Source organism: Sceloporus undulatus, chromosome 10 (assembly GCF_019175285.1).
Source record: "Sceloporus undulatus isolate JIND9_A2432 ecotype Alabama chromosome 10, SceUnd_v1.1, whole genome shotgun sequence".
NCBI lineage: Eukaryota > Metazoa > Chordata > Lepidosauria > Squamata > Phrynosomatidae > Sceloporus > Sceloporus undulatus.
In genome coordinates this window covers 450,326-476,572 of record NC_056531.1, presented here as the reverse complement: position 1 = coordinate 476,572, position 26,247 = coordinate 450,326, and the positions used below count along the sequence as shown (strand labels likewise).

The window sequence follows — 26,247 nt, the reverse complement described above, 5'->3', positions numbered from 1 at the left end:
GAGGAAGGTGCTGGCATTGGGTGGCTGGGAGTGCCCTGGCATGGGAAAAGACAGAGCAGAGTTTAGAATGGATTAATCTAGATTAAGTTCTACTTCGAGCTTGGGGTTTGGGAGTCACAAGCGCTAATATGGATTAGAGGCCACACAGCCGCCATTCAGCACGCAATGGAAAAGTGTGTGTGTGTGAGAGAGAGAGAGAGAGAGAGAACCGTAGGCTCAGCGTTGGAAGGGACCCCAAGGGCCATCCAGTCTGACCCCCCTTTTGCCATGCAGGAATACAGAGAACCTTAGCATTTTGACTGTAAGCCACCTGGCTCCTCATCGGAGTGGGTGGGAGAGAAATCGAAGTGGATTGGTCTGTTCTTGATTTGTTGGAAGGGGCCCCCAAGGGACCTGCAGTCCCAATGGCCTTCTTGTGCCCTGCAGGAGTTGGCAGGGGTACCCAAGGGCCATCCAGTCTGACCCCCTTCTTCTGCCCGGCAGGAATAGAGAGGGGGGCTCTTGCCTTCTGGGGGCGGGGTCCAGAGAGTTGGGCGGGGCCCCTTTCGCGCCGGGGGGCGTGGCTAGGGCCGGGCCCCGCCCCTCCCCCTCCCCCCCTCCCCCTCCTCCTCGTGGGCCGGTGGCTCCTCGCGCGGCGCCGCACCAGCTGATCCCATAAAGCCTGCCTGCCTCCGGCTCCCGGCTCCCTGCAGCCCAGGCTCCCGCGCCCGCCCTCCGGATCGGGGCTCTCCCTTGGCTCTTGGGGAAAAAGAGGAAAGGAAGGAAAGAAGGAAAGAAGAAGGGAAGGCAAGGAGGAAGGCAAAAGCCCTGCAGGGGAGCGGAGGGCGGCTGACTGGCTGGCTGGCTGCTGCGGTGCTGGACGGGGGCCGGGGCCGGGGCTTGCAGCGCCTCTCCCGGCGGGGCTCCTCGCCCGATGCGCCCCTCCGGAGCCCGAGCCTCCTCCTCCTCCTCCTCCTGCTGCTGCTGCTGCTGCTGGGTCCGAGGGAGCGCCGAGCCCGGTGCATGAGGAGGCGCCGCCCGCCCTGGCTCCCGGCTCCGGCTCCTGCCCCCGCCTCCTCCTCCTGCCGCCGCCGCCGCCTCTTGGTCTCCGTCTCTGCCGCCGCCGTCGTGCTGCTCCGTGGGCCCCGAGGCGCGCCTTCCCCGAGCCCCTAAAATGAAGAGGGTGATCCTGGAAGAAGGTAAGGCACCCAGCCCCCGAGGAAGGAGGGAGAGAGGAGGGATGGAGCTGGAGGGCTGCTGGGGAAGGGGGTCCCTGGCCTCCCGGCCCCAGCAGCCCCAGCCCGGAGCTTCCTCGCCTCCCTCCCGAGGATCGGAGCCCATTGGGGGATCGCAAGCACCCCCCCCCCCGAGGCCCTGCTGGAGTGTGTTGGGGGGGGGGCCCCGTCTGGGAAAGGGGGGACTGGTGGGGAGTCGGGGAGGGCAGCTGTGTGTGTCTGGGTATATTATGGGGGGTGATCTCTTTCGTTGGTCCAAAATTGGGGCTCAAGGGGGGAGGGAGGGAGAGGAGGGGAGACCCCCTTTTGGGGGGCAGAGGTTGGGGGGCAGTATGGAGGAACTGGGAAGGAAGGAAGGAAGGAAGGAAGGAAGGGCTGGGGAGCAGAGGGAGCCCTGACCTTGGCTTTGCCTCCTCCTCGTCCTCCTCTTCCTCCTTCTGGCCCTTACACACTCACACCTCCCTTACACCCCCTTTACACCCCCTCCGGAAGAAGGGCCCCCTCTCAGCCCCAAGGGTCCCCTTGGCCAGGAGCCCCCCCCCCGGGCCTCTGGGGCCCTCCTTTGGGGCAGAAAGAGGGGAGCTGGGGCAGCCTTGCTTCCCTCCATCTCTCCAGGTTTCCAGGGGAGAAGGAGAAGAGCGCCCCCTTCTTTCCTCCGGCTTGAAATCCAGGGGGATCCCCTCAGCACCTCTTCCAGCCCCCCAAAAGCATCACTAGGGGACCCCAAGCGCTCCAGCCCAATGGCTAGAGCGGCTCCTCTCCCGCTTGGATTGGGGGGGGCAGCAGTTAGCAAGAGGGGGGGGTCCTCTTCTCCCTCTCCTGCCTTCTGAGCGGGACCCACCTTGTTGCCTTCTCCTGAGGGTTCCTGTCCCCATGGCCAAGGAGGAAGGAGAAAATGGGGCGCCCTTTTGCCCCTGCCCCTTCTCTCTGCCCACTTGGTCCTGGGTTTTAAAGAGGGTCTGAGGGAAGGGGAGCCGGGGGGGCCGGGGTTCCCCCCCCAAATGCACTCAACTTGGGATGGACCTGAGAGGATGGAATGGGCCCTTTTCTAACCTCCAAAGTGGAGAGGTGGTGGCACTGCCAGAGAAAGCGATTGCTCTGGGCAGGTGTGGCAGGGGCACCTGTTCGGAAAGCCCTGGGGGGCACCCATCCTTAAATCCAAATATTGCCCATCAGCCCCCTAAAGCAGCAACAAAAGGTGCTGCAAGCTCTGCAAAGTTGGCCAAAGTTTCCCCAGCGACTCTGCGAAAGCCTCCTCTGACATTTCCTTGCCAGGCCAATGGGATTCAGTCGAGGAGTTGGAAGCCAAGGCAAGGCTTTGCTCTGAGGCTGTTGGCAGAAGAACTCTGCCGCTGATGGTTGTTTGGGGGAAGGTTGGACTGGCTGCCCAGGTCTTCCATTGGGCATGGGATCCCTTGCGTTCTTTGGAGGCTCCAGATATGAAGGCTCTTCTTGGCTGGGAGGAAGAGGATGGATTTGCTTGGAGTGGGGAAGAGAAGAGATCAACCCAGCGACTCCCCACCAGGCTCTTTTCAGGTGGAACTGCAGCTGGAAGGAGCTGCCAAGCTGGAGTCGGATGGGAAGGGATGAGGAAGAAGGGAGCTGGAGATGTAGCCGGCAAGGGCTGGTCCCAAGCATGGTTCCAGTCCCTGTGGTCCTCCTGTCGGCTCCTGGAGGCTTCAAGGAGGAAGGCGGAGGGAATGGGTTGCAAAGGGATGCAGGTGGCGTAGCTTAGGAATGGCTTCCCTTCTGCCCAGGAAAGGTGCAATCCATGCAGAAGACTGTTGGCTTTGGGACGAGAACTCTATGCTGTTGTGTTGCCTTGCAAAGGTAAAGGTGTTGTTCGGTTAGGACGAGCGGTGTGCCATGCTCAGGGAGTTCCAATGAGCACAGCGAGCTGTCCAGCTCCAGAGTTTGGGTACTATTGCAAGAGGCAGCCTCCAGCGCTAGAGAGCTCTGGTCTAGCAGACCCAGTCTGGTCAGTCATGGCTCTGAGGTTGGTGCGGTGGGCAAATTTTGGCTCCAGCTTTAATGACGCTGTCCCTCTACCCATGAGTTGGGTCCGTCACCTTGGAGAGAGCCTGGCAAGGACTGGCATTGCAGCCGCCAATCTCCATGGGATCCAGGGCTAGGTGTTCTGGTGCAAGACTACTGGACAACATTGGGTTTGCTAGGACCGGGGAACATAGGTGCTGGCAGAGCTAGATTGAAACCTAGTAACTATTCCTTCCTGCCTGAATCTCCTTGGCTAACAGCGATCATTTAAATGGACTTTGTGCCATCTCTTGGTTTATGATGTTAATGCAGAACAGAATGCGGGAAAGGTGGCAGAGCTAGACTAATCTAGGGGTTACATCCCCATTTGCCAGCCAAAGCCCATTATGGGTTCTCCCTTTATGGAAGCTTCCACATCGGACAATCCCATGCGTGGATCCGGGAGGCGGGAGACGGATCCTGAGGTCCGGGAGCTATTGGAAACCGTAGCCTCGCCAACTTGCTTGTGCCTACTGGTGGCAACAGTTTGCATTCGCCTCCTTATGAACTGGGGCTGCAGAACTATGGAGGGGTGTGCTCCAGCCCCATCGATCACCCAGAGAACCGGCTGCTTGTGTGTGTTGTGTGTGTGAGCATGTGGTTAGGAGGAGCTGTTTAATATTTTGGCAGCCCTTGTTTCCTGGTTTCTTTGATCCAAAGGCAAGGTCCCTTAAAAAGCAGAGAGACGAGAGCAATGGCAATCAAAGCCGCAAAAGATGGACTGATTGATTATTGCAGGTACCTCTTACTTTTCCACGGCAATCAGGCAGCTCCATCCATCCTAGAAATGAAGACGGTAGATTAAAAACAGGGCTAGCAGATAAAAAGGATCATCCCCAAACCCCAAAGAGTCGGGGATAATCAAACCATCAAACACGTTTTCCGACTGTGATGAGAAGCCACAAGGGAGGGATGCACATAATGATGGTTAGCTGGCGAGGGTAGGGAGTCCCAAAGTTGAGATGAAGAGTTCTCTCATGCAGTCGGAATTCATTACCCCTCCAGCCTTCTCTGTTTTATCTTCCTGTGTTGGCTAGGTATGCAAATACTGGTCGGGGGTGGGTTGGAGAGAATCGCTGAAGCTCTAACCCAAATATGGCTGTGTGCACAGTTCAGTTGCACAGCAGCCTGAGAGCAGAACCTAGAATGTGGCTTTGAGTTCTGAATACCTCTTTCTGGCAATCTCAAAAATATTAGTCTACAGCTTCACCTAAGTTTCTTGCCCTCACGGTAGCAAATGCACGCTTAGAGTTGATCCGTACTTGGGGAAATCTCATTGCCTTCTTTCGATGAATGAAATAACTGATGCAAAGTTGTGAGCATTGCAGATGAGAAGATACAAAATAAGAACCCCCCCCCCAAAAGGCAAACAAACCAGGCATGTGTGCGTATGCGCACTTAATTTAATGGGCCACAGAATCTGGCTTTCTTTGGTGCAGAATTAATGCACACAGAGCCAGCTCTCCAAATGCATTTATCTCATGCAGAATTCATCAGGTGTAGCTGCCATTCAGTGCAACCAAGATATTTGAAGGAGTGGTCTCTCTCCACTTCCTTTCCAGATGAGAAAGGGCTCCCTGTTAAACATTCAGTCAGGCCTCCGCTGCAATTTAGGTGGACAGGACCCTCACAAAGTCAACCGAGGTGGGGGAAAGGATTAAAAGAGGCACAGACCGCAATCCTGTTGTCAGTGCCAACTACACTGAGGCCCACCAAATCAATGGGCACTCAATAAGTCAATATGTGCCTAATTGCCCTTGATTCAGTGGGTCTGTTCTAATCAACGCTAGCAAACAGGGGTTGGAATCCGGTTGGTCTCTTATGCGCTCGCAAGTTCCCTTATGCACCTGCTTAGACATTTCTGTCAGGTGCAGAATGGTGGTGCTCTGCATGTGGTACCATTGGACTGGACTGCACCTTCCCAAGTGTTGCACATTTTACCTAGGCGCACATCCACCTGGCAGAAGAATGCATGCTCATCAGCTCAAATTTACATGCTCATTGGCTGTGCAATGAGGTGGCGTCGTGAACCGTTGTGTAATTCTGAAAAGTTGCGTTGTGTCTCCTCGATATAGGATCTCAGCCAATGCATCCAAACCTTTTAAAAAAACAAAAAGAAATTGAACACTATGTTGAAAGCCAACCTTAAAAACCATGGTGCAAATCCAACAGCTCCTCCCAAGCAGAATAGATTCATTGGATTGACTGCCGGATGGCACATTGATGCTTTTATGAATCCCATTGATTCAAGGGGCCTATCTAATCTTGTTGGAAGGGGTGATTGGATTCTGACCAGTGATGGCTGGTGACTCCTATATAGGTGGAATGGTGAATCTGGTTAGAGTCGTAGCTTGCACATTATGGATGCTGCTCAAGGTGCTGACTCTGTTTGGCTTAGAGGGTTCAGAACCATGGATAGATTCACCCAAGTTTTTCACCCAATCCCTATTGGAATCTTTGCTTCCCTGGCATGGAAACCACTGGGCACCACTAGTTCCGTCCCATATCAATAGATTTCCTCCTTCCCACCTTATTGAAGAACTCCAACTCCCAAGAACCTTTGCAAAGTGGGAATGAAGAGTAACTAAGTTGTATGCCTGCAGTGCAGCAACTGTACCCCACGCTAAATCTCTGTATTGTCCCATTTGAGGTTTCCAGGGCATTGTGCCTTGAGTAGAAGCCCCTGGGTTTGTAGCAAAATATAATAATAATAATAATAGTAATAGGACTTCTTATATACGCCCAATCATCTGGGAATCCGATGCGGTTTAAACAGAGGGATACTAGACGGTTCCCTACACGACACAAAAGGAGAAGAGAATGGTGAGGGGGAATATGCTTTCGAGTCACGTGTGGAGGGACTTTACTACTCCTGCCTTGTGCTTGTAGCTTTAAGTACGACCCAGTAAGTCCCTGACATGCCTTGATCGTCAGCCAGCTCTACTGGCTGCACTAGGTATATATAGTAAACCAAAGCATGTAGCAATACCTGGGCATCATTCTCTTGAACTGTCTCGATGGCTATGCTGAGGCATCAAAATGGTATCCCGAGGGAGACCTGCCTTCCTCATCTCTTCTTTGAGAGCTTTCTGTTGTAAGGTGAAGACTTTCTCTTTCTCAAAAAAGCTTTCTGTGGGTAGGAGCTATTTGAATTTGCCTTCTGTTTACTTCGCCTGATTTGGAACAAATGTTTCTACGTTTATGGCTCAGTATGGAGTTTCAGCTTGGTAGCGATGCCGAGTGGGGGGCTGTATCTCTGAATCACGTGTATAAATTTGCTTTTTTATGAGCATTACGCTTCGCGCATCTGTTGTTGATGTCAACAAGTTTAGCGTTGGAAAAAAGAACGCTCGTGTCTGACGTCACCCTTTCCCCAAACGGGTGCCTTCCAGATGTGCTAGACTATAAATCTCATCACCTGCAGCCAGCACTCGTGATGGGGGCAGCTACTCTTGAACCTGGACCTTATTGTTACTCCCGACTGAAATAGACCTGTAGAATCAGGAGTATTTACACAAGTGTTGACTTACCCATTAACTGTTGGTTCAATGGGTCTATTCTAGTTGGGACCAACTTGAGAGGATTCAGGGCACAGGAACTTTATCCCAAACAGCTGTCCTGCTGCTTTGGAGCATGAGGAATTGTGTGTGGTTTTATTCCGGGTGGGAAAATGGCTTTGAGAGAAATCGCTGCTAAAATACAGGTAACTACAGAGGTTTTTAACATTTACCGATCACATAAATTCTCCAGTGTGACTCCAGGTAGGAGCCTCCATCAGACTGAAATATTTGATGTTTGTCTGGAGCCCAAAGGAGAGATTTGCCCTTTCCGGAAAAGAGAAAGGGTGCTGTGGCAGTTAGCAGTGTTAGAATTAATTGGGGTTGGGAACCATGCGCACGTTCTCCTACAAATACGGTTGTACATTTGAGTCCATTGCCAAACACTTGCATTCAGTTCATGGTTGGGGAAGCAGAGTTGTGCAGGTGGCGCTGTCGCACATGGATGTGTGTTGTGCCTGCAGATGTGTCGACATGTTGGGTTGTAATTCCAGTTGCATATTGGGTGCCTGGGTTCGGTCGTGCAATGTACCCCCAGCCACTTACCTTTAGTCTCTATGGGATGGTCTACACTAGAGGCAAAAGTCTGAAGGGATTCCTCAACCTGTAATGCCCCAGAGCCATCCCATTACCTATTTCTCCACAGGGACATCAGATGGATTTCTACATGTGTCCCTGCATCCAGATGTTGCTTTGATCCCCCACCATTGCCTTTCCACCATTAGCTCCATGGCAGAACCAGGACAGATCTCTGCCTGGCATGTGCCACCATTTCTCTCAATGCCCAAGCTAGTTTTCAGCCCAGAACAGGAAGGTTTTCCCTTCCACATCACCTTTGTGATCTGGGCATTTCATTTCTGACCTCAGAACAAACAACTATATGCCAATGGCAATGGTGCTGGGGAGGGAAAGACCTTTCTTTAACCATTCCTGGCTGGGTACTGGCCTGGACATTGGGATAAATGATGGACCTGCCAGGAGTGATCTATCCTGGCTCTCCATCCACTCTCCAAACCCAGAGAGAATCCATTCTTCATGCTACAAGAAACACTGAAGTTTCCTGGAAACTCTAGAGAAAACTGTGCAATTTTTTAAACCCAGGTTAAGGTGGTATGCTCCAAGTTGGAGGCGTATAGGGCCACATGTCATGTGGCTTTATTGCGCCAGATTTGGGGATAAGACTGTACATTGTGTGGCTTTCTCACACCAGATTTGAGGGAGGTGGGTGCAGTTTTTCCCCTCTTGTGTAGACAAGCTGTCGGATGAGGAAATGATAAGTGGCGAACCAGAGTAACATTAATAACAATAGTATGGAACAGCGACAGCAAAACAGTAGGCAAGGCACCTTTAGTAGGCTGTCATTCTATTGACTCAAGTCTATTATAAGGCAGATCAAATTACATAAAACACGCAGCAAAGCACACATCAACTCTCAATACATTAGCAAAGGCGTTCCATGAAAGACCTGCAGCAGAATCTAAAACCAGCCAAGTCTGTAGCCATTATACTTACCCAGGAAGCTGTCTCATACTGAGTGAAACTCTGGTTCAGTAAACTCCACAGGATCTGCATTGACTGACAGCAGCTTTCTGGGATTTCGGGCAGAGATTCTTCCTCAACCCTACCTGGAGATGCCAGGCGTTGAACCTGGGACCTTCGGTATGCAAAACAAGTGCTTTGTCTCTGAGCTGTGGACCCTTCCCAGGCCGAAAGTATCTTTAAACTTCAGCATCTTGTCCTGGCATGGAAAAACAAAAGGGATGCAACCATGTGAGTCTCCCAAGGCAGCAACTTCTGCAGATTTGCAACTGTGTGTGTCACACTTGAGACCTGTGCTTTTCTTTGGAGATGCTGCATTTTTCTTGCCATTCAAAGTGTTCATATTTTGTACCTGGGGGGAAATGCACTCTAGTCACCCTCACCTTCCCAGACCCTGCCATTATATCAGAGCCTGGAATCTTGTTCGTGTCTTCAGCATGTGGAAGTTCTCCATGGGAAAGATTGGATATTTTGGTCTGAGGTTGCAGAGGTGTCGTCGCACACGTGACGCACTTTGTGTGTGTATTAGGACTGTAAACCTTCAACTATTTCCACCTTGCATGCAAGGAGAAATCATTTCTGTCATTTTCTCCTCACTGAAGGAGAAAAGGAATGTTTTTGCATAGTTTTCTTCCCATATTCAAGCAACTGGAAGTGTTTGGGAGGATTTTGCTGTGTAGAAAAACACTTGGGGTTTTCTGTGCAGGAAAAAATGGCTAGCATTCTGCACATTGCACAAACACATTTGGCAGTGCAATGTTCCAAATCGCTAACACGGCAGTATTGTGCAACTGCCGCACCACTGTCCTAGCCTAGAGTTCCTCTCTTTTCTCTGTAGGTTTTCTCCCATTGCCTTAGTTTCAATGTGGGTTATTTATAGGTCTGGATTGTGACAGAGTTCTGAGCCATTGTGTTGTTGTTTTTGCATTTGTTTCCCACAAAGAGTTGCGGGGGTGGGTTGGGGATGCATGCTTCCTATCTAAGCTTCCTAAGGCAGCCCTGTTGTCAGAGCAAGATATAATACTGGCTTATCTTATAGGGCTGTTGGGTGGATTAGTGAAAAAATACATGCCATGCACTTTAAACACTTGGAAATGCACTTTATAGATGCTAAGTAGAGCTGAAAGTATTTATCTCCCTCCATATTCTGCCTTGTGTATTTTGAAGTCAATTTATTTTTTCAGTTTTCAGGTATCTGGCATGCAACAAATGTTTGACTCTTGCATTTGACATTTGGTGATATTTGATCTTAGTGTTCGATATCTGACAGTGCTTGGTTATAGCCATGCAATAGTATTCAGCATTTGGATGTATCTGATGGATTACATGCAATGGCACATTGTGCAGGCAAACTAACATTCATCTTGGAATGAAATTACCAATGCATGCACTTTCTTGAGTTCTTGCACATGATGTTGGCTTTCTCAGCGAGGTAGTTGTCTAAATTCTTTTAGACTAGCACCACTAGTGATGCAACTGGGCAGTACCTTTGGATGCCCTGGTCCACCAGCCATCTGTAGTAAGGAGACCAAAGTCTTCCTCTTCCATTGGCCTGGTGGCACCAAACCTGGAGGTGGCAGTATGAGTTACCATACTGGGGTGTCAACAACCCTAGTGACAACAACTCATTGTAGTGGATCTACTTGATATGGGGCTATCAAGAGAATCCAGACCAGGATTCAGAGAGGGTTTGGGTTATGCCATCCTCTCATTTAGTTTGCCATTGGGGAACATAGTGCTTTGGGCAGAGAACAATGGAGCCATAAGGTGGAACCTCCTTACTGGAGCTGTTCAGGTCTGCTGGGAGTGCATTTGTGCACTTAGTGGTAAAGAGCAAACAAAAGCAATGGGTTTGTCTGAGGCACTGACATGCATCAAAATGACTTTTTTTATTTTTTTGCAAGCTGGATCTGGGGTGAGCATTGAAAATTGGTACATTTCCCATCAGAGGTTGAAGCCTCATGGGCAGAACCACAGCGCTTTTGGCAGAGCAGACACGCCCCTTGACATGGGGCCCAGTGCATTAATGTCACAGCCGATTTGCCTGGCTGTTAAAATTTGCACGCTTCTCGAGTGACATGTTCTATCAGTCTGAACGTGTCTGCTTTTGCAAGGATTATGAGGTGGGATGGGGAAAATCGGTCTGTTTCGCTTTCTCTCATAGTCGCCTTCTTTAAAATCTCAAGTTCTTTCATCCCTAAATATCAACTAAGTTGCAAGTGGTGTTAAATAATTCTTCCTCGATTCCTTTTCCTCTGTTTCTCCCCCTTCCGCCCAATAACCGTAGCTACAGAAAGGGGATTCTTTCCCTCTTGGACCAACCCAGATTAATAGTTACAGGAGCGCTGTTTGGTGGCTTCCATGTCGGTGTACTGGAGAATATATTGCGAGCCTTCCAGTCATTTCTTGGCCAGATATCTTCAGAGGAGGCTTGCCATGGTCTCCCTCTGAGGCTGAGAGAGTGGGACTTGCCCAAGGTCACCCTGTGAATTTCCATGACTGAGCAGAGATTCAAACTGTGGTCTCCTGGAGTCCTAGTCCAATACTGAAACCACTACCTAGGGATTTCTTTGCCAGCATTGCCTTTCTCCAAGGCAGAGAGTGTGTAACTTGCCCAAAGGTGGAGATTTGAACCTTGGTCTCTAAGGTCTTTGCTATCAAGTTCCATCAAGCTGAAGAAAGGTATCTGCCCACACTCACCTTCCAAACCTAACCTTTCAGTTGCATTTGTCCTCTCCCAAGACAGCTCTTAGAGACCCTGATGGAGAGCGAAAGAAGAGCACATGGAAGAGCACCAAGCTCCATTTTTGTTGCTGGCTCTTCCAAACCTGCCCCCTTCATCTTCACTGGGGAAGCAATAGCCATGTTAGGAGGGGACGCCGGTGGCTGAAAGTTGGGGTCTGGAAGGTGGAGGAGAACAGGTAGCTTGAGAAAGCTTCACGGTACTTTCTCCTGCCCTGCAACTTGGAAAGGATTAAAGTTGAAAGAGCCTCACCTTGCTGGCAGCCAACAAAATCCCAGCCTTCCAAGGCTATTCTGCCCTCTGTCGGACCTTGGTCTGTTCCAAAAAACTAGTTCTCCCATTTTTTCTTTCCTCCTTATCCATCTAAAATGTCCACCAAGGTCACCTTTGGAGCCTTTGCGTAGGGTCACGCATTCCTTCCTGGGGTGCATTTGGGTCTGCGAGTGTGACCCACTTGTCCTTCGAGAAGGGAGTTCTTCCAAACCTGCCCCCTTCATCTTCACTGGGGAAGCAATAGCCATGTGGTGCGTGCTCTCCTAGCCAAGGGAAGTTCTGACTTTGCTGGGCTTTTTTGGGTGGAGAGGTTGAGCCACCCTGCTTGCCATTCCATAACTGTCTCCATGCTGTTGCAGCACCGAGAGCGCATTTCCAAGCCAATGCAAGCCATTCGTATCCCGCTCTTTACACTAGAGGGCCATCTGTCTCTTTCCCTTTGGAAGAAATGCATTAGTCCATCGGCTCGCGTCAGTCACCGTCTCCCCTCTCTTCAAGACTAGGCTGGATTCCCGTCAGGTGGGAATCACTCCACAACCTTTATTTGCCATTCAACAAGTCTATTTCCACTGAATATAAATGTTTGTGTGGCTGGGTTTCTTCCCACCCCCTTCCCTTTTCTTCTTGGTGCTGTTTATCACACTGAAGCCATTGGGTGTCCAAAGCTGCTGAGACCTTTGCTGGGCTTTATGGGAAAAACAACAACAGTTCCCTCTTGATTCTTGGAAGACAGGGAAGAACCCAAGCTTGGAAATGTCCCAAACTCAAAACTGGAAGGATCTATATGGTCTGAGCCCTATCGGTTAATCCGAACCAGAGCAGACCTGTTGAATCAATGTTGAGCAACAAACCAACACACAGGTAATTGATTACCTTTGATTCAGGGGGTTTACTCTAGTTGGGATAAAGAATAGGTTCCCTGAATCCCATTACTTAATCCCAACTAGACTAATCTCATTGATTCAATTGTGACATGCTGAGTCAACGCATAGGTAACACCCATTGATTCATGGTTTGACTCTGGTTGGGCCGAACAATAGGATGCAGGCCACATAGCAATGGCCAGGATCCTGTTGGCATCTTACTCATGTCTTACCCACAGAAGGAGTTGGACACTGTTGTCTGATCTGGAATGTCAACATTCAGTTCAGGGTCATAGTATCTGAGTTGTGCATGCACATATGGGTGTGCATGTTCAGCTGATGTATGTGCATGTGCCTGCCCTTCCTGATTTTAGCAGTAAGACTCCTTTGGTGGTGGATCTAGTTGTGACTTGAGGTGAGCAACATTGCCATTCAATGCAAAGGTTGCATAACATAAGCAGCAAGAGACCAGATTATTGCACCCTGATCAAAACAGGGCGCATGTGCATGTAAAGTCTGCAGATGTCACTTGCAGGATTTGTGCTTACTCTGTAGCTGCATTCTTGTTTGACATCTCCCAGCCATGGGATATTAAGGCTTGGCTCAGGTTCAACACTGTTACATGGACACTTTGTGTGTGACTTGGCATGGTCTCTGTGGGATTGACTCTTGCACTAGGACACTGCTGAATGACAATCCACCGCAGTCTCAGCTGCTGCAAGTGGCAGGCAGGATAGATTTGATTTGATTCCTTTGACGGATTTTGTAGTAACCTCCCCTTCGATAAAATCCCTTGGGTGGTTTATGAGACTGAAGAATGCAATAAAGCATCTTCAAAGCGCACATATTAAAAATGCACCAGCACAGGCAGCAACGCCAAAGGCCCTCCCCACCCAGTCCCCTTAACATTGCTCAGAGCTGCATCAAACTCGGCTGAGATAAAAACAGACTGAATTTAAGGGTCTGATAAAAGAGAAAGAGTATCAGCCGATGCGGAAGTGATAGTGATGGAGTTGACAGAGGAGTCTCCCCAAGGGAGAGCATTCCCCGGTCAAGGGGCCACCACTGAGTGGTTTCTGCGCATGGCAGCCATTTGCTGTGCATGGGATACACACCTGCTCAAGGAAGCCTCTGGACCTCTGCATCAGGGGTCTGATGTGCAGTGGGCACCTGTGCACATTGGCGCACTCTCAGTGCGCATCCAGACACCAGCTAGAAGTGCAGAGAAGTGGGGATTTGAACCCTGGTCTCCAGAGTCCTAGTCTAACACCCAAACCACTACACCCTGCTGGCTCCCTGGATCACATTTACTCGAGTACATGTTTTAGGATCAACACTGCAGGTAAACATGTAAAAATATATATTTAAAAGCAATACAAATTAAACTACACCCTCAATTGATGTAGTAACAAAAGAAAAGCAGACTTGTGAATGAACAGATTCACAAGCCTGCCATGGAGAAGAAACAGATGAATCTTGCCATCCCTGATTGGAATGCTGTGATATATCAGTTCTAAGCTGCTTTTCAGTTTAAAACTCCCAGAGTGGTGTATAACTGATAATAAACATTACAGTAAAAACTAAAGAGTGAGGATAGAGAAGCAAGAGCCACAAGAACAAGAGAATCCATCAAAGCTGTACTGTAAAAGGGAAGACTAGTTAGAAAACACTCCGATATTGCTGGGCATTTTTTTCCTACAGAGATCTGTTTCAGGTGATCTTCCTTGGGGAAGGCATGCCATATATTTGTTTGTTATTGTATGCCTGCAAGTTGTTTCTGACTTATGGCAAACCTACAGTGAACCTATCATGGGGTTTTCTTGGCAAGTTTCTTCAGAGGGGATTTGCCATTGCCACTAGTCAACAGTGTGCAAAGGCATCTTGTAGAGCCTTTGAGACTAACTGTGTGAGAGAAGATGTAGCATAAGCTTTCCTAGACTTGGACTCCTTCCTCAGATGCATAGAGTGAAGTGTTGCCCAGGAAGGACCCTTATAATCAGAATGTATGAATAGCCATAGAAATGCAAAACTCGTGGGTCTGGTGATGAGGTGCCAGGTTCCGTTTGAGCTATGGGGTTGAGGGACAAAGGCAGGAGGAAAGATGTTGCCTAAAGCCAGGGTGGGTGGATGATCATATGATGGGTGGAGAGAACGTGGTTCCTGCAAGCTGAGAACCAGAAAGAAGATGCAGTAGACTAGCTAAGAGCATACTCATGAGGTTGGCAGGTTAACATATGGTTATGTCTCTGAATTCTACCCATCATTAGTCAATAGGTGAATCAGTGGGTCTATTGAAGTTGGGATGAGAAGGTTTCAGAGTGCTATAATCCTTGTTGTTGTTGTTGTTGTTGTTGTTGTTGTTGTGTGCCTTCAAGTCATTTCCGACATGCCAACCCTAAGGTGAATGTATCATGTGCTGCCCCTGGAGTATTCTAGCCCCAAAGTTGCTTCCAATTCTACCTACTACCTGGGGACTCTGGAACAATGCTGGGTGGCTATCTACATGCATGTCCTGCAAAATCTGGAGCACTGTCTACACATTCATGCCATTGTGCCACCGCTGATATGTGTCACTTCCTCTGAGGTCAAAAATAAGGTGCCCAGCATTGATCACATGGCTGGGCACCTCATTGAGACCTCAGAGGGTGCCACTCGTGCCAGTGGCAGTGGCACCAGGTGGCACAATAGCATGCATGCATAGACAGCTGTGTGATGTCACTCTGCAATGCTCCAGATATTTCCTGGAGCAAACAGTGAATTTTAAAATGTGGTTTAAGACACGGATAGCCCAGCTTCGATGCAGAACTGGCCTCGCACTGTGAAGACAGTCTGCAGTCAAATCAGGGTTTGGGCCCTGTGTTGTATGGACAGGGCAACATGAGGGCATAGGACAACTGGTCTAAATGGCCTATGTAGACATGTGTAGTGGGGATTCCCTATTTTTCATTAGAAGAGCACCTGTAGGGTTTGCTTCACTCCCAAATAATGTTGCTTTGAATGTATGGTCATCAAGCTCAATTCAGTACAATGGTGCATGCGGTATTGGGTGCGGGATGTCTTCCTGAATCATTTGGTATCCTCTTCGGATTACCTTGAAAGTGTTGGTTGGGAGGGGTGGGTCACTCCAGCAGATCCTCAGCTGCTGCATCCTCTTTCATGCTCTCTCTGCATCTGCCACTAATCTCTCTGACAATAGTGGGAGAATAAATAATTGTAATTACAAGCGCCTGGCCACACAACAAATGATGGATTGTGGGAAACCACGGAGAGGAACTGCTTGCAAATGAGGAAACAAATATGGAGAGGGCCTATTAGGGGCTGGCTCTATCCATCATCCCTGACAAGGCCCAGCTGATGCATGGCGAGGAGAGGGTGCCTCTTGCCCCCATCACTTATACCAGGCCAGCGTGTGCGCTGTCTGAAGGCGGAAGGTGTCACACAGAGAGGCTGAGTCCTAATCATGTCCAGATTTTGGGGAAGGAAGAAAACCTGGAGTCTGTTTTTGAAGTCTTGGCAGTGCTGGTCCAGGAGAAGGCAGAGCATGGGGAAGACCAAGACTGACAACCTACATCCAGGTGACAGAGCATAACTATACTCTCAATGCAACATTTCCACAACTCCACCTCATCAATGAATTGCAATGGGGCACAATGAAATGCATAACCCAATGTGAATGTCCACCTGCATGGTCAAGGCCCATGCACCTCCCTGCATGGCAGTGAGCAATGCACCTGTGCAACCATGTACAATGGTACCACATGGGGAACTCCCAAATGTAAAACACTAACAGGATTCTGACCATGGTTTTGTGAAGGCCATTCAGCTGTTTCAGGATGGTTGGCTGATATCCTGCAGAGAACTGCAACATAACTTCACATCCATGGACTCAGGCCTCTGTTGCGTTAGACCCCTTGCAGAATTGTGATGCTGCGCAACCAAACGTTCATTGCACATTGAGGTGCGATGTGTATCCATGACCATGCAACCAGAGTGCAATGCACGACATGAAATGCGCAATGACATGCAACAGTGCCACATATGCACAAGTCCACTTCTATAACCTTCAGTTGCATGCAGATGTTACTCATTGACCAAAAAAGTATACTTATATGTGTAAGAGAGCCTGTGTATACATAAGACAACAACAGGGTGTCAGCTGATGGTTTTTCACCATCTGGTCAGTCTGATGTCTCTTGATGGACTTGGTTGCTATTTTGAGCCTGGGCCACGCTTTCTCCGTGGTTTTCTTTTTGAAACTAAAGTGCTAATTGTATCTCTCCCATACTTTCTCCTTAGCCTTCTGTTTGTCAGTGTGACTACTGTGGCAGAACAATCTCCATGTGCTCTGGTCCAAGTGACATCCTCTCCCCGCCCTTTAATGGAAAGCCCTGTGGAGGATGCAGCCTACTACAACTTAATAATTCATTGCTCCCTGATTTTGTGTCCTTGTAAAATCTCCATTAGGCCTGTGTTTGTGGTTAGACCCAGAAGAGCCTGTCCTGTTTGCTTGAAGAGCTTTGCTGCCTTTCCCCTCTCTCCATCCGCAAAGGGCATGTAGGGACCCATCGGCAAGACCAGCTGCTGTTGGGTCTGGTGCTACAAAATCCCCTCAAAGCCTACCTTTGGTGTGTGGGGAGGAACCTATGCATAAGTACATGGATGGTACGCTCCACTGGTGCCAAAGAGGGACATGACCAAACTAGCGTAGCCAATGGAGGGTATGTTGTGAACTTCTCTGGAGGCCTCTAACCATTCTTCCAATGGGATGGAAGCAGGAATGGAAAGGAAGGGCGAAATTAAATGATTTTTTAAAAAAGGCATTGAGAAACCTAGGCATGAAGAATCCCGGACTAATGGTCCTTGCAGTTCGAGACTTATTCTGTGCAAAATTCGTACATGGTTGTTTTGTACAGAAAACAATATAAATATAGATTGTGGATTCGTATGCGTATTGGGGTATGCATGCAGCTGTGCAACACTGCTCCTCAACCCAAGGGCTATGTGCCATCATCTATCCATATCTGAACATGTGTCGCTTTCTGCTACATAACTCTGAAGTGAGGTCTCAGCCAGAAAGGGAAAAAACAAAGGAAAATATAAATACGATGATCGACAACCGGACAGACCTCTTGTCTTTGACAATGATAAATGAACGTCTTATTATTCCAAGCCCTGTTTTGGCCTTTGCTCTAGCATTTGGGTGGCTACAAAGGTGAGCCTTTGTCTAATGGAGGGGCACAAAGGTTGCACCCCAAAGTGACTCCCAAACAGAGACTGGCAAATGGAAAACGAGTCCAGATTTCAGAGTGTAGATCGAACGCCTTCCCTCTTGCTGCTGGCTGTAGCTCCATCCTCATCACTCAGCGCTGTTTGATCCCTCCTGTTTACACAGTCCTGGCAGCTCTCCTTTGCAGTGTGCAGTTTCCTCCTTGCTGTCGGGTAAGCCCCAGTCCTAAAGCGATCGTCTTACTCGGAGACGCCCGAGAAGCTGAAATACCCATATCATTACCCCAGCTTACCAAATGTTGTTCGCTGTGCTAATAGCCTGGCGTCCTCCATGGTGGCTCTTCCCGCTGAGTTTGGCTTGGTTGGGTGTGCAGCCACCAGGTTGCTTCGATGCAGTCAAAAGAAGGCGTAGTTAGTGGCTTGCCTCGGCTTGTTCAAAATAATCCACAATTGTTGGATTGTCCCAATGCATTCAAAGTAACGCGCAATTCTCCAATTGCCACAACACTTTCAAAATAATAAACTGCTATTGGGGTGCTCCAATGCATTCAAAACAACGCATTGTTGTTGGGTTGCCCTGATGCATTCAAGATAATGCGCATGTATCAGATTGCCCCCATGTATTTAATGCCTTGCTGAACCGAAACATCCTGAATTCTTTGCTACTGGACATTGCTAGCTAGAGGTTTTAGGTCTTGGGGTCCAGTGCCACACAATGCCCATCTCCGCTCAAAGTGGATCTTGGCTGTTCCTCAGCCCAGAACCACCAGAAGCAAAGATTTTTCAGTGCTTGATCTTGACCAAGTGGTGTGGCGTTGCCAACACCTGACCTCTCTGCCTGCCCTCCATGGGAAAAAAAACATGTACCTGTCACAGGAGAAGAAGCCGCAAGACTAGCGCTATTGCCTTACTTATCAAAATGCCCTGGGAATTATGCAGAAAGTAACCTTTTAGTTTATTGCTCCTGTTTCCATCTTAGAAACGTCCTTCAAAATGCCAGGCTGTAGTACAGCTCTTCCACTTCCCCCCCAGTCTTCTTAGTGATGGATTTTTTTTATTTTTATTTTATGTAGATATAGACGGCAGTCTTAAGCATACTTACCTAGTAGTAATTCTTTTTAAGCATCTTTTCATTGGATTCTGTATGAGAAGAAGCCAGCATCATTTATTGCAAGTGAGGTTCCAATTTTCTCTCTTTCTAGGTCACCCTTTAACCAAGTTCTTCAGGCTGGCTTAACTGAGGAATAAAAAACGATATTAATATTCAGCGACACAGATATGTAAAAAGGAGAATGTTAATATCTATGGGCTAAATCCAATTTGAGTCCTAACTAGAATGCGCCCATTGAAATGAATTGGACTTCTGTCAGTAGTAACTACCGCGTCCCATTAATCTTCATGGGTTGGCTCTAGCTGGGAGTAACATTGGATTTAGCTCTGTGTTATTATGCTTTCATTTCCCCAAATCAATAAAAAGACACCAATTATGAGGAAACTTTTCTGTACACTACCTTCTGTTTCCTCATTTTAGAATTTCATTACATTTGAGTGCATGGCGATATGCAAGAGTTTGGAATCCATTCCTTCCTTGACGATGTTACCCAGCTGCACCAATTCTTAGCCACCAAATGTATGCTGTTGTCAATAAGCAGGATGTTACAGGTTTGTGGCAACTTGGTCTAGCATTCCTGTTAGTAGCCCGGGGGAAGGGGTTTGGGGGGTTTGGACCCCCCTTTCAGGCTTGGGGACTTTCAAGCTCCTTCCGACCCCCCTCCTCCTCTCCATCAAAAGCACGGAGGACTCAGAAGTCGCAGCCAGGGAGGGAGCAGGGAGGCTCAGAGAGAGAGAGGGAGAGAGAGAGAGGGAGTGGGAGTGGGAGTGGGAGTGGGAGTGGACAGGGGTCTGTGATTTCTTTTCCGTTCGTTTCCTCTCCATCCATGTCCATCTTCCACTCCTCCTCCTCCTCCCCTGTGCTTTTGCCAGAATAAAAGTCTCCCTTCCTGGGGAAGAAGAGGAGGAGGGGGAGGAGGAAGAAGAAGAAGAAGACAGGAAGGAAGGCAGGAAGGAAGGAAAAAAAGGAAGGAAGAGGAAGGGAAGAAAGAAAGAAAGAGGAAGGAAACTTCTAAAAGGAAATATAAAAGAAAGAAAAGGTGATTTCTGACTTTCCTTTCAGCTAATAATAATAATAATAATAATAATAATAATAATAATAATAATAATAATAATAATAATAATATCTTATCAACTACAGCTTGAGTCTCCCTTACCCAAAATGCTGAGGACTAGATGTATTTTGGATTTTGGAGTTTTTCAGAGTTTAGTATATTTATATATGTCTAATGGGATATAATGGGAGATGGGACCCAAGTCCAACCATTAAATCCTTGCATGTTTCATATGCATCTCATAGACATAGGATGAAGGTAATTTAATACACAATATTTTTAAAATAATGTTGTGCTTCTGTACACTGAGCAGTCAGCAAAACCCTCAGACCACTATTCCTTGTATAATTCAATAATCCAGTAATTTATCTAAACCTTCAGGATTCCCAAGTTTCCTTGAGTTGGGGTCAGACCAGATGCTCTCATGGTCAGTTTTGGGTTTTGGAATAATTCAGATTTCAGAAGACCAGATAAAGGAGACTCGGACTCTACTCTGTGCATTTCTTCTGATAATGAACTCAGGTTTTCAAAAACAGTCATTTCTGGATTTTTGCAAGAGGAGGGTCTGTGATGCAAAAAGCAAGAGGCTTCCTTCCAACATTGTTTTTTTAATCATTTTAAAATGACAAATAAAATAAAATACAGTTAGCTGGCCCCTTTTCAGCATGTCAATAGGGATGCTTTGATTGAGAGTTCCTGCATGGCAGAATGGGGTTGGACTGGATGGCCCTTGGGGTCTCTTCCGACTCTATGATTCTATGATTAATTAATTAACATATGGAATCAATCTAAGTGGGTCGCCAATGAAAAGTCTGTTACAAAGGTCTGCGCCTCTTGGAATTAAAAATCCCTCTTGGAAGTGGGAATGAAATGTTGTGTGGATGCAGCCTGGGTTCTTAGCTCAGCTCAGAAGTTGGAATGCAGTGTCTCAAAGCATGAGCAGAGTGTCTCTGAGCATGAACAGGGTGGCTGCCGCTCATTGCTTGAGCAGCTGCACTTTGCTTTATAGAGTAAATTTATCTGATGTAAACACCTTCAGAGGAAGGACTCAGTTTGCATCTGCACTGAAAAAATAATCCAGTTTGATGCAACTTTAACTGCCCTTGGCTCCATGTCGTGGAATGCTGGGATTTGTAGTTTGTTGCGGCACCTGACAGAGATGACTAAACAGCTCCTCAAAACTACAGATCCCAAGATTCCATAGCACAGAGCCATAACGGAAGTTAAAGTGGTGCCATCGTGAGGTAAACGCTCAACCCTCTTTTTGTGTCTGGGGGCGGATCTTAGCCTCTCAAAATGGTGGCTCTTAGTCTGGACCCCCCCTTCCCAAAATCCTGGCTACGTCCCAGGCAGCACATATGCGTGCATCCAGCTTGTGCCTGTGTGTGTCTTTTTTTGGTTGTTGCGGAAGCCGGTATTCCTTCCTCCTCCCGCAAGAACCAAAGCACTCCCCCAATGGACCATTTATCTGTTGCAGCTTGCCCTGGTGGCTGGTGGCAAGTATGGATGGGTGGGAGACACATCTGGCTATAGCATTTTACGTAGCCAGATGTAAAATGATTATATCATCTACTGAGACTTCCAGAGGACCTCTGCAGATGATGTGATCATTTCACTTCTGGCAACAGGGACATAGCCAGAAACATCTCCAGATCCTCCCTACCCACCAGCCATGGTCTGGCCATGGGGAGCAGCAGATGCTGAACAGTAACTCAACAGTTGTTTAAGGGCCATGTGTAGTGTAGTTCCATGTCAGGAACAGCTATGCTACACTTTGCCATGTAGGATTCTTCTGTGGCACAAAAGGGGAGGGGAACTTTGGGTTGAAGATGGGATGGACAGCATCCCAAACCAGACACATCCCCACTAGACTTTAGAAGGTGAAAAGGCCCACATTTTTGTGCAGAAAACACACTTTCGCTGGAAACGTAGGTTTGAATTCCAGCAAGAGTAAACCCATTGAGTCCATGCGATTTACTTATATGCTGACTTACTGTTCAACAATTGGTTCAATGGAGCTGTTCTAGGAAGAGCTATCTAACAGTTTCAGGACATTGGGGGGGGGGGGGGGGGGGGAGTTGTACAAAATACACAGTTTTCTTTGCAAAAAGCACATCTTCTGCACACATGAAAATTGGTTTTTATACAGATAAAGAATCACATGCATTGCTCCAGAGCACTTTGCAAATACTGGCTGAACATTGTACAGAAATCTTCCCTTCCCCCCATTCTCTCCTACAGCTGGGAGAAAAATACAGGCATTATTCATCCGGGAAAACATTGCCTCCTGAGGGTCCAGGTTGAGAGTGGTATATCAACTGGCACAGAGAGAAAGGTACTATTTTGGGCTGGCATTTTAATAGGTATTTATGTCATCGTGGAATGACTTATGATCCCATAATGGATCATACACCTGTGTTACGCAACACCCATGTTTCAGGAAGGCAGGAGAGAGGTTGCTACACCTTGGGAACCACTGCAGAAATGGAGCCAACCATGCGGTTGTCGCTCCATGGATCCCATTGAACAGTTGGTATCAGAGTTCTATGGGACCCATTGCCCACTGGGTACCAGGACAGTATGGGCCTCAATGGGAACTCCCTCGGCACAACAGGACATTGTTGCAACTCACTGAAAGGGTTACATGTCCTTTCAGGGAGGTAGCTATGGCATTGTAAAATTACCAACCGGAGTCTCGGTTGCAGGAGCTCAACGTGGTTTTTTTGCAGCACCAGTTTCCATACACGCTTAGTATCGCAAACCACTTTACAACACTCCCCATGTTCCCCAGGGGGTGCAAGAAGGGCAGCATGAGAGCTCTTTACAGGATTGAGTGTTTCCCATTGGAGGCCAATTAAGAATCTGTTTAAGGCTGCCATAATCTCTTGCCACTCCTCCTTAACTGCAGATGAAACCTTTTATAAATCCATCCAAAACCACAGTCGCAATCACCTTAATTAATTTGCACTCAGGGCAGAAATGGGCCGGCGTCTGCTGGGTGACAACAGAAGAAATGCCAACCAGGTGACTCCTGTTATTTTGAACCTTGGGGCCAAGGTTACAGAGGTGCCAACTCTCTCCTTCTTCAAGATCTGGGTGGAAGAATCAGTCTGTTTTTTCCCTGTGTCACAATGGCATGTGCTCACTCAGGTCTAATTGCGTCTCATTTTCCAGCCTTTTCTCCACCATCCCACCTGTGCATCAGTCCAAGATGCGTTTGGGTGTTTCTGCTCAAAGCTGAGAAAAGTCTTCTTAAAATGTAACTTTACTCACATTTTGGCGGCGGCCAGGAATGTATCGGCACAGTTAAGGCTTGCGCGCCAACTGCGCCCGTTTTGTGAGACGTCGGACCGTTGGGGAAGTAACACATGCCTTAGTACCGTTCTGTCTGGATTGCTGTCACATGTTGTGGGGATGCCTTTGAAGAGTGTTGGGAGACTTCAGTTGGTCGAAAGAGTGTTGGACGGGTGGTTAACTGGCCACAAGGAGCATACAACGTCCCCAGTGTTTGAAGGCTTGTTGGTGGTGCAGTGGTTAAATACCGGTACCATAGCCACAAAGTTGGTCAACAATTGGGGTTTCATGACTGAGTGGGGATTTGAATCTTGGTCTCCAGAGTCTTAGCCCAGCACTCAGATAGCTACAACACACTGGCTCTAAAGAAATATTAGTATAATGTATAATAATAAGTACATGGGATTCTATGAGAGTAGTAAAAAGAAGTAACTTTTCTAGGCTGGGCTTATCTATCGTTTCCCATCCCTTCTCCTGAAATATAGCAATCCATCTATTTTTGTTGCACAGACTTAGAAACGATCCAGAATAAGACCAAAGAACCCATAGGGAAAACCACCGATTGTGCATCCAAACAGCATTTAAAAGGGCTTATTAAAAGTTTGTAATTAATCAATTAATTAATTACCCACCTTCCTCCCTATCTGGGCCTGAAGGAGGCTTGCAGGGGGAGCGGGGAGTGAAATGCCACCGAAACAATGTTCACCACCGATGTTCAAAAAGAAAAAAGAAAAACTTAAATAGACAACACTATTAAAAATTAATTCCCACATTGATTTGAAACTATTTAAAAACATGCATTAAACATAAAGCTGAAAGTCCAGCATGCCCTGTGCAACAAAGTAAAAAATTCTGCATCACCAATTCAAAGTCGAAATAAAAAAGGCCCCGCAGCATTACCTTGGCCTATGTTCCTGTGCCACAGCGGTTGTCTGCGCTGGGGTCCCTGTGGCCAATACTGCAGTACTGTGGGCCACACACTTTTGAGGTCAGAACAAGGTGCCCTGCAGTGATCACCAGGCACCTCATTCTTACCTCAGAAGGAGTGACCAAGGCTGGCAGCAACTGCACTGCGCAGCCCAATGGGATGCCCATGCAAACAGCCACTGCAGTGTGGGAAGAGATCTTCCCAGGAGATCCATAGCAACAGGTTCTTTTTTTACATTGTGTTATGGCTAGTATCGCCTTGGTGGCTGCTCCCAGGTTGTGCATTCCCTTTCCCAGGAGGCCCGGTTAGCCCTGTCCCTGTTTTCTTATTGCTGGGCACCTTCAAGTCATTTCAGCAACTCGAAGGTGAACCTCCCATGGGGTTCTCTTGGCATCTTTCTTCGGAGGGGGGGTTGCCATTGTTGTCCTCTGAGGCTGAGTGAGCGTGACTAGTCCAAGGTCACCCAATAGGTTTACATAGCTGAGCCAGGATTTGAACCCTTGTCTCCATAGTCCAATGCCCAAACCACTACACCAGATCCGATTAGCCCCCTCTCTGGCTTTCTTCCTGCCGACAGGGAAAGACCTTTTTATTATAGGAGGCATTTAGTTCTCAGGTGGTTGTGGCAGACGGAGCTTTTAATGGGGAGGTGTAGTCTTTCCACCTTATTATATTTAAAACATTTTTTTAATGCTGCCTTTAACATGCACTTTTCATTTGTGGCTTTTTAAAAAAAATAGAAGTCTAGTTTAATTGAGTTTTAAACTTTTGTACCAAGTGGTTCTTGATTGTATTGTGTTTTTACAGTGTTGCATACCACCTTGAATCCCATGGTGGCGGAAAGGTGGGATGCAAAATGAACACATGAATAAATCCCAGCCTGTTGGCACGCCTAGCTTAAATTCAATGGGATTTTTGGAGCATAGGGTGCTTCATCCCAGGCCAGCCTGTTGGTCATCTCACCCAATATAGTCTGCTCGGACTGGCACCAGTTCTGCAATGTCTCCAGCGTGGCCCCATCCCTTGATCCTTGGCTTGTTAAAACTGGAGATAACTGGGTACTAAACTTGGAGCCTTCCACTTACCATATTGGTGCTTTACTACAGAGCTCGAGTCACGTCCCGGATTTTTGTAGAGCTCATTATTTTCACATTTCGGGAGGGGGTTGCTTGCAAATCCTCAATCCCAATATCTTTGCAACTGTGGAGACATCAAGACTCGGCAAGGCATCTGCCTTTGTGAAGCCATTGCGTTCCTCGCGCGGCAGGGTGAGTCACTGAGGGTTTGTGAGCGGGCTGCCATTCTTGAGGTTTCTCATTCGGCTATCCCCGGAAAATGTGACACCTTGGACAGTTGTAGGAACGTGCCTTGCCTACTCTCCCTTTCATTTCCTCCAGCCTTGCTCCAATTTATGTCAGTTAAAGGGTGATGTGAATGACAACTGCTGGTCCATGCCTCTCACAAATTGGCCAAGCTGGAAGGAGGTCAGGAAGCGAGGAAACAAAGGGAAGGAAGACAAAACCAATTTGTCCTTTGCATGCTTTTCCAAATGTCCAGAGGAGGTTGGGAGAAATCGTTGGGTTCCTGCTCCCTGCCGGAACAATTCTGTACAAGGCCAGTGGAGGCTTACTCACCATTAGTAGAACCAGACACCACTCAGACTTGCCAAGGGAGTGCCAACCAATAACTCAGTGCAACCATCCTCTGATTTCCTCTTGTTGAGCTGATGACAGGGTTTATATCCTAGTTAGTTCCCTTGTAGTCAATTGCTGTCTCCTTCAAAGGGGTCTCTGAGGGCTATGCTTCCTTATTATTCATGTAGTGCTCTTCTTTTGTAACACCGGGGGAATGGCTAGGAAAAGCAGAAGCCCGATTACCCTTTGAATGCCCCATTTGCAAGCCGTACCGAAGTGTCTCCTTTGGCACAGCAGCCCATGCGATAGGCCTCAAAGCCATTCAGGGCTGGGCGTTCTAGGAGACACCATGCCATGCTTCCTCTCCAACCCTGTTGTGATTCATTACCTGCAACTGTTCGGAGCATTGCCATTCCTTAGCAGTCCTCCTCTCCCCAAAAGACCATTCTGGGTTGTTTGGCTCTGTGGGTTCCTTTTGTCACTTTTTGTGATCATGTGTAAGAACCAGAATAGGAGTCATTGTGCAGCCAGGGCAATCTTTCTTCTCTCCAAAGGGGAAGAACAATGACATTGATGGAATCGTCTAAAGCCTGGCCAGAGGTCTGTCTCTCTTCCACCGGAGCTCAGAGAGAGTTGAGGAGAACATCTGACTCGCTGTCTACTTCCAGCTATTTCCCTTCATGCCTCCAAATTGGGACACTTCCTTCCATGTGGAACTCGGTCCCATCTCAGTGGCCAAACCTGTGCATCTTCAACCTTGACTTGAGTATGTCCTTA

At 48.0% G+C, this 26,247-nt stretch overlaps 1 protein-coding gene across 1 annotated transcript in view; it reads left to right on the top strand.

Annotated features, from left to right (window-relative positions):
• Positions 1 to 629: 629 nt before the first annotated feature.
• The window catches only part of LOC121916377 (reticulon-4 receptor-like), a 63,395-nt gene continuing 37,777 nt past the window's right edge, over positions 630 to 26,247 (top strand). Inside the window, exon 1 of the mRNA XM_042441363.1 lies at positions 630 to 1,178. Within this exon, the coding sequence (XP_042297297.1) occupies positions 1,154 to 1,178 (25 nt within the window). The 5' untranslated portion in view covers positions 630 to 1,153. The remainder of the gene's footprint in view (positions 1,179 to 26,247) is intronic.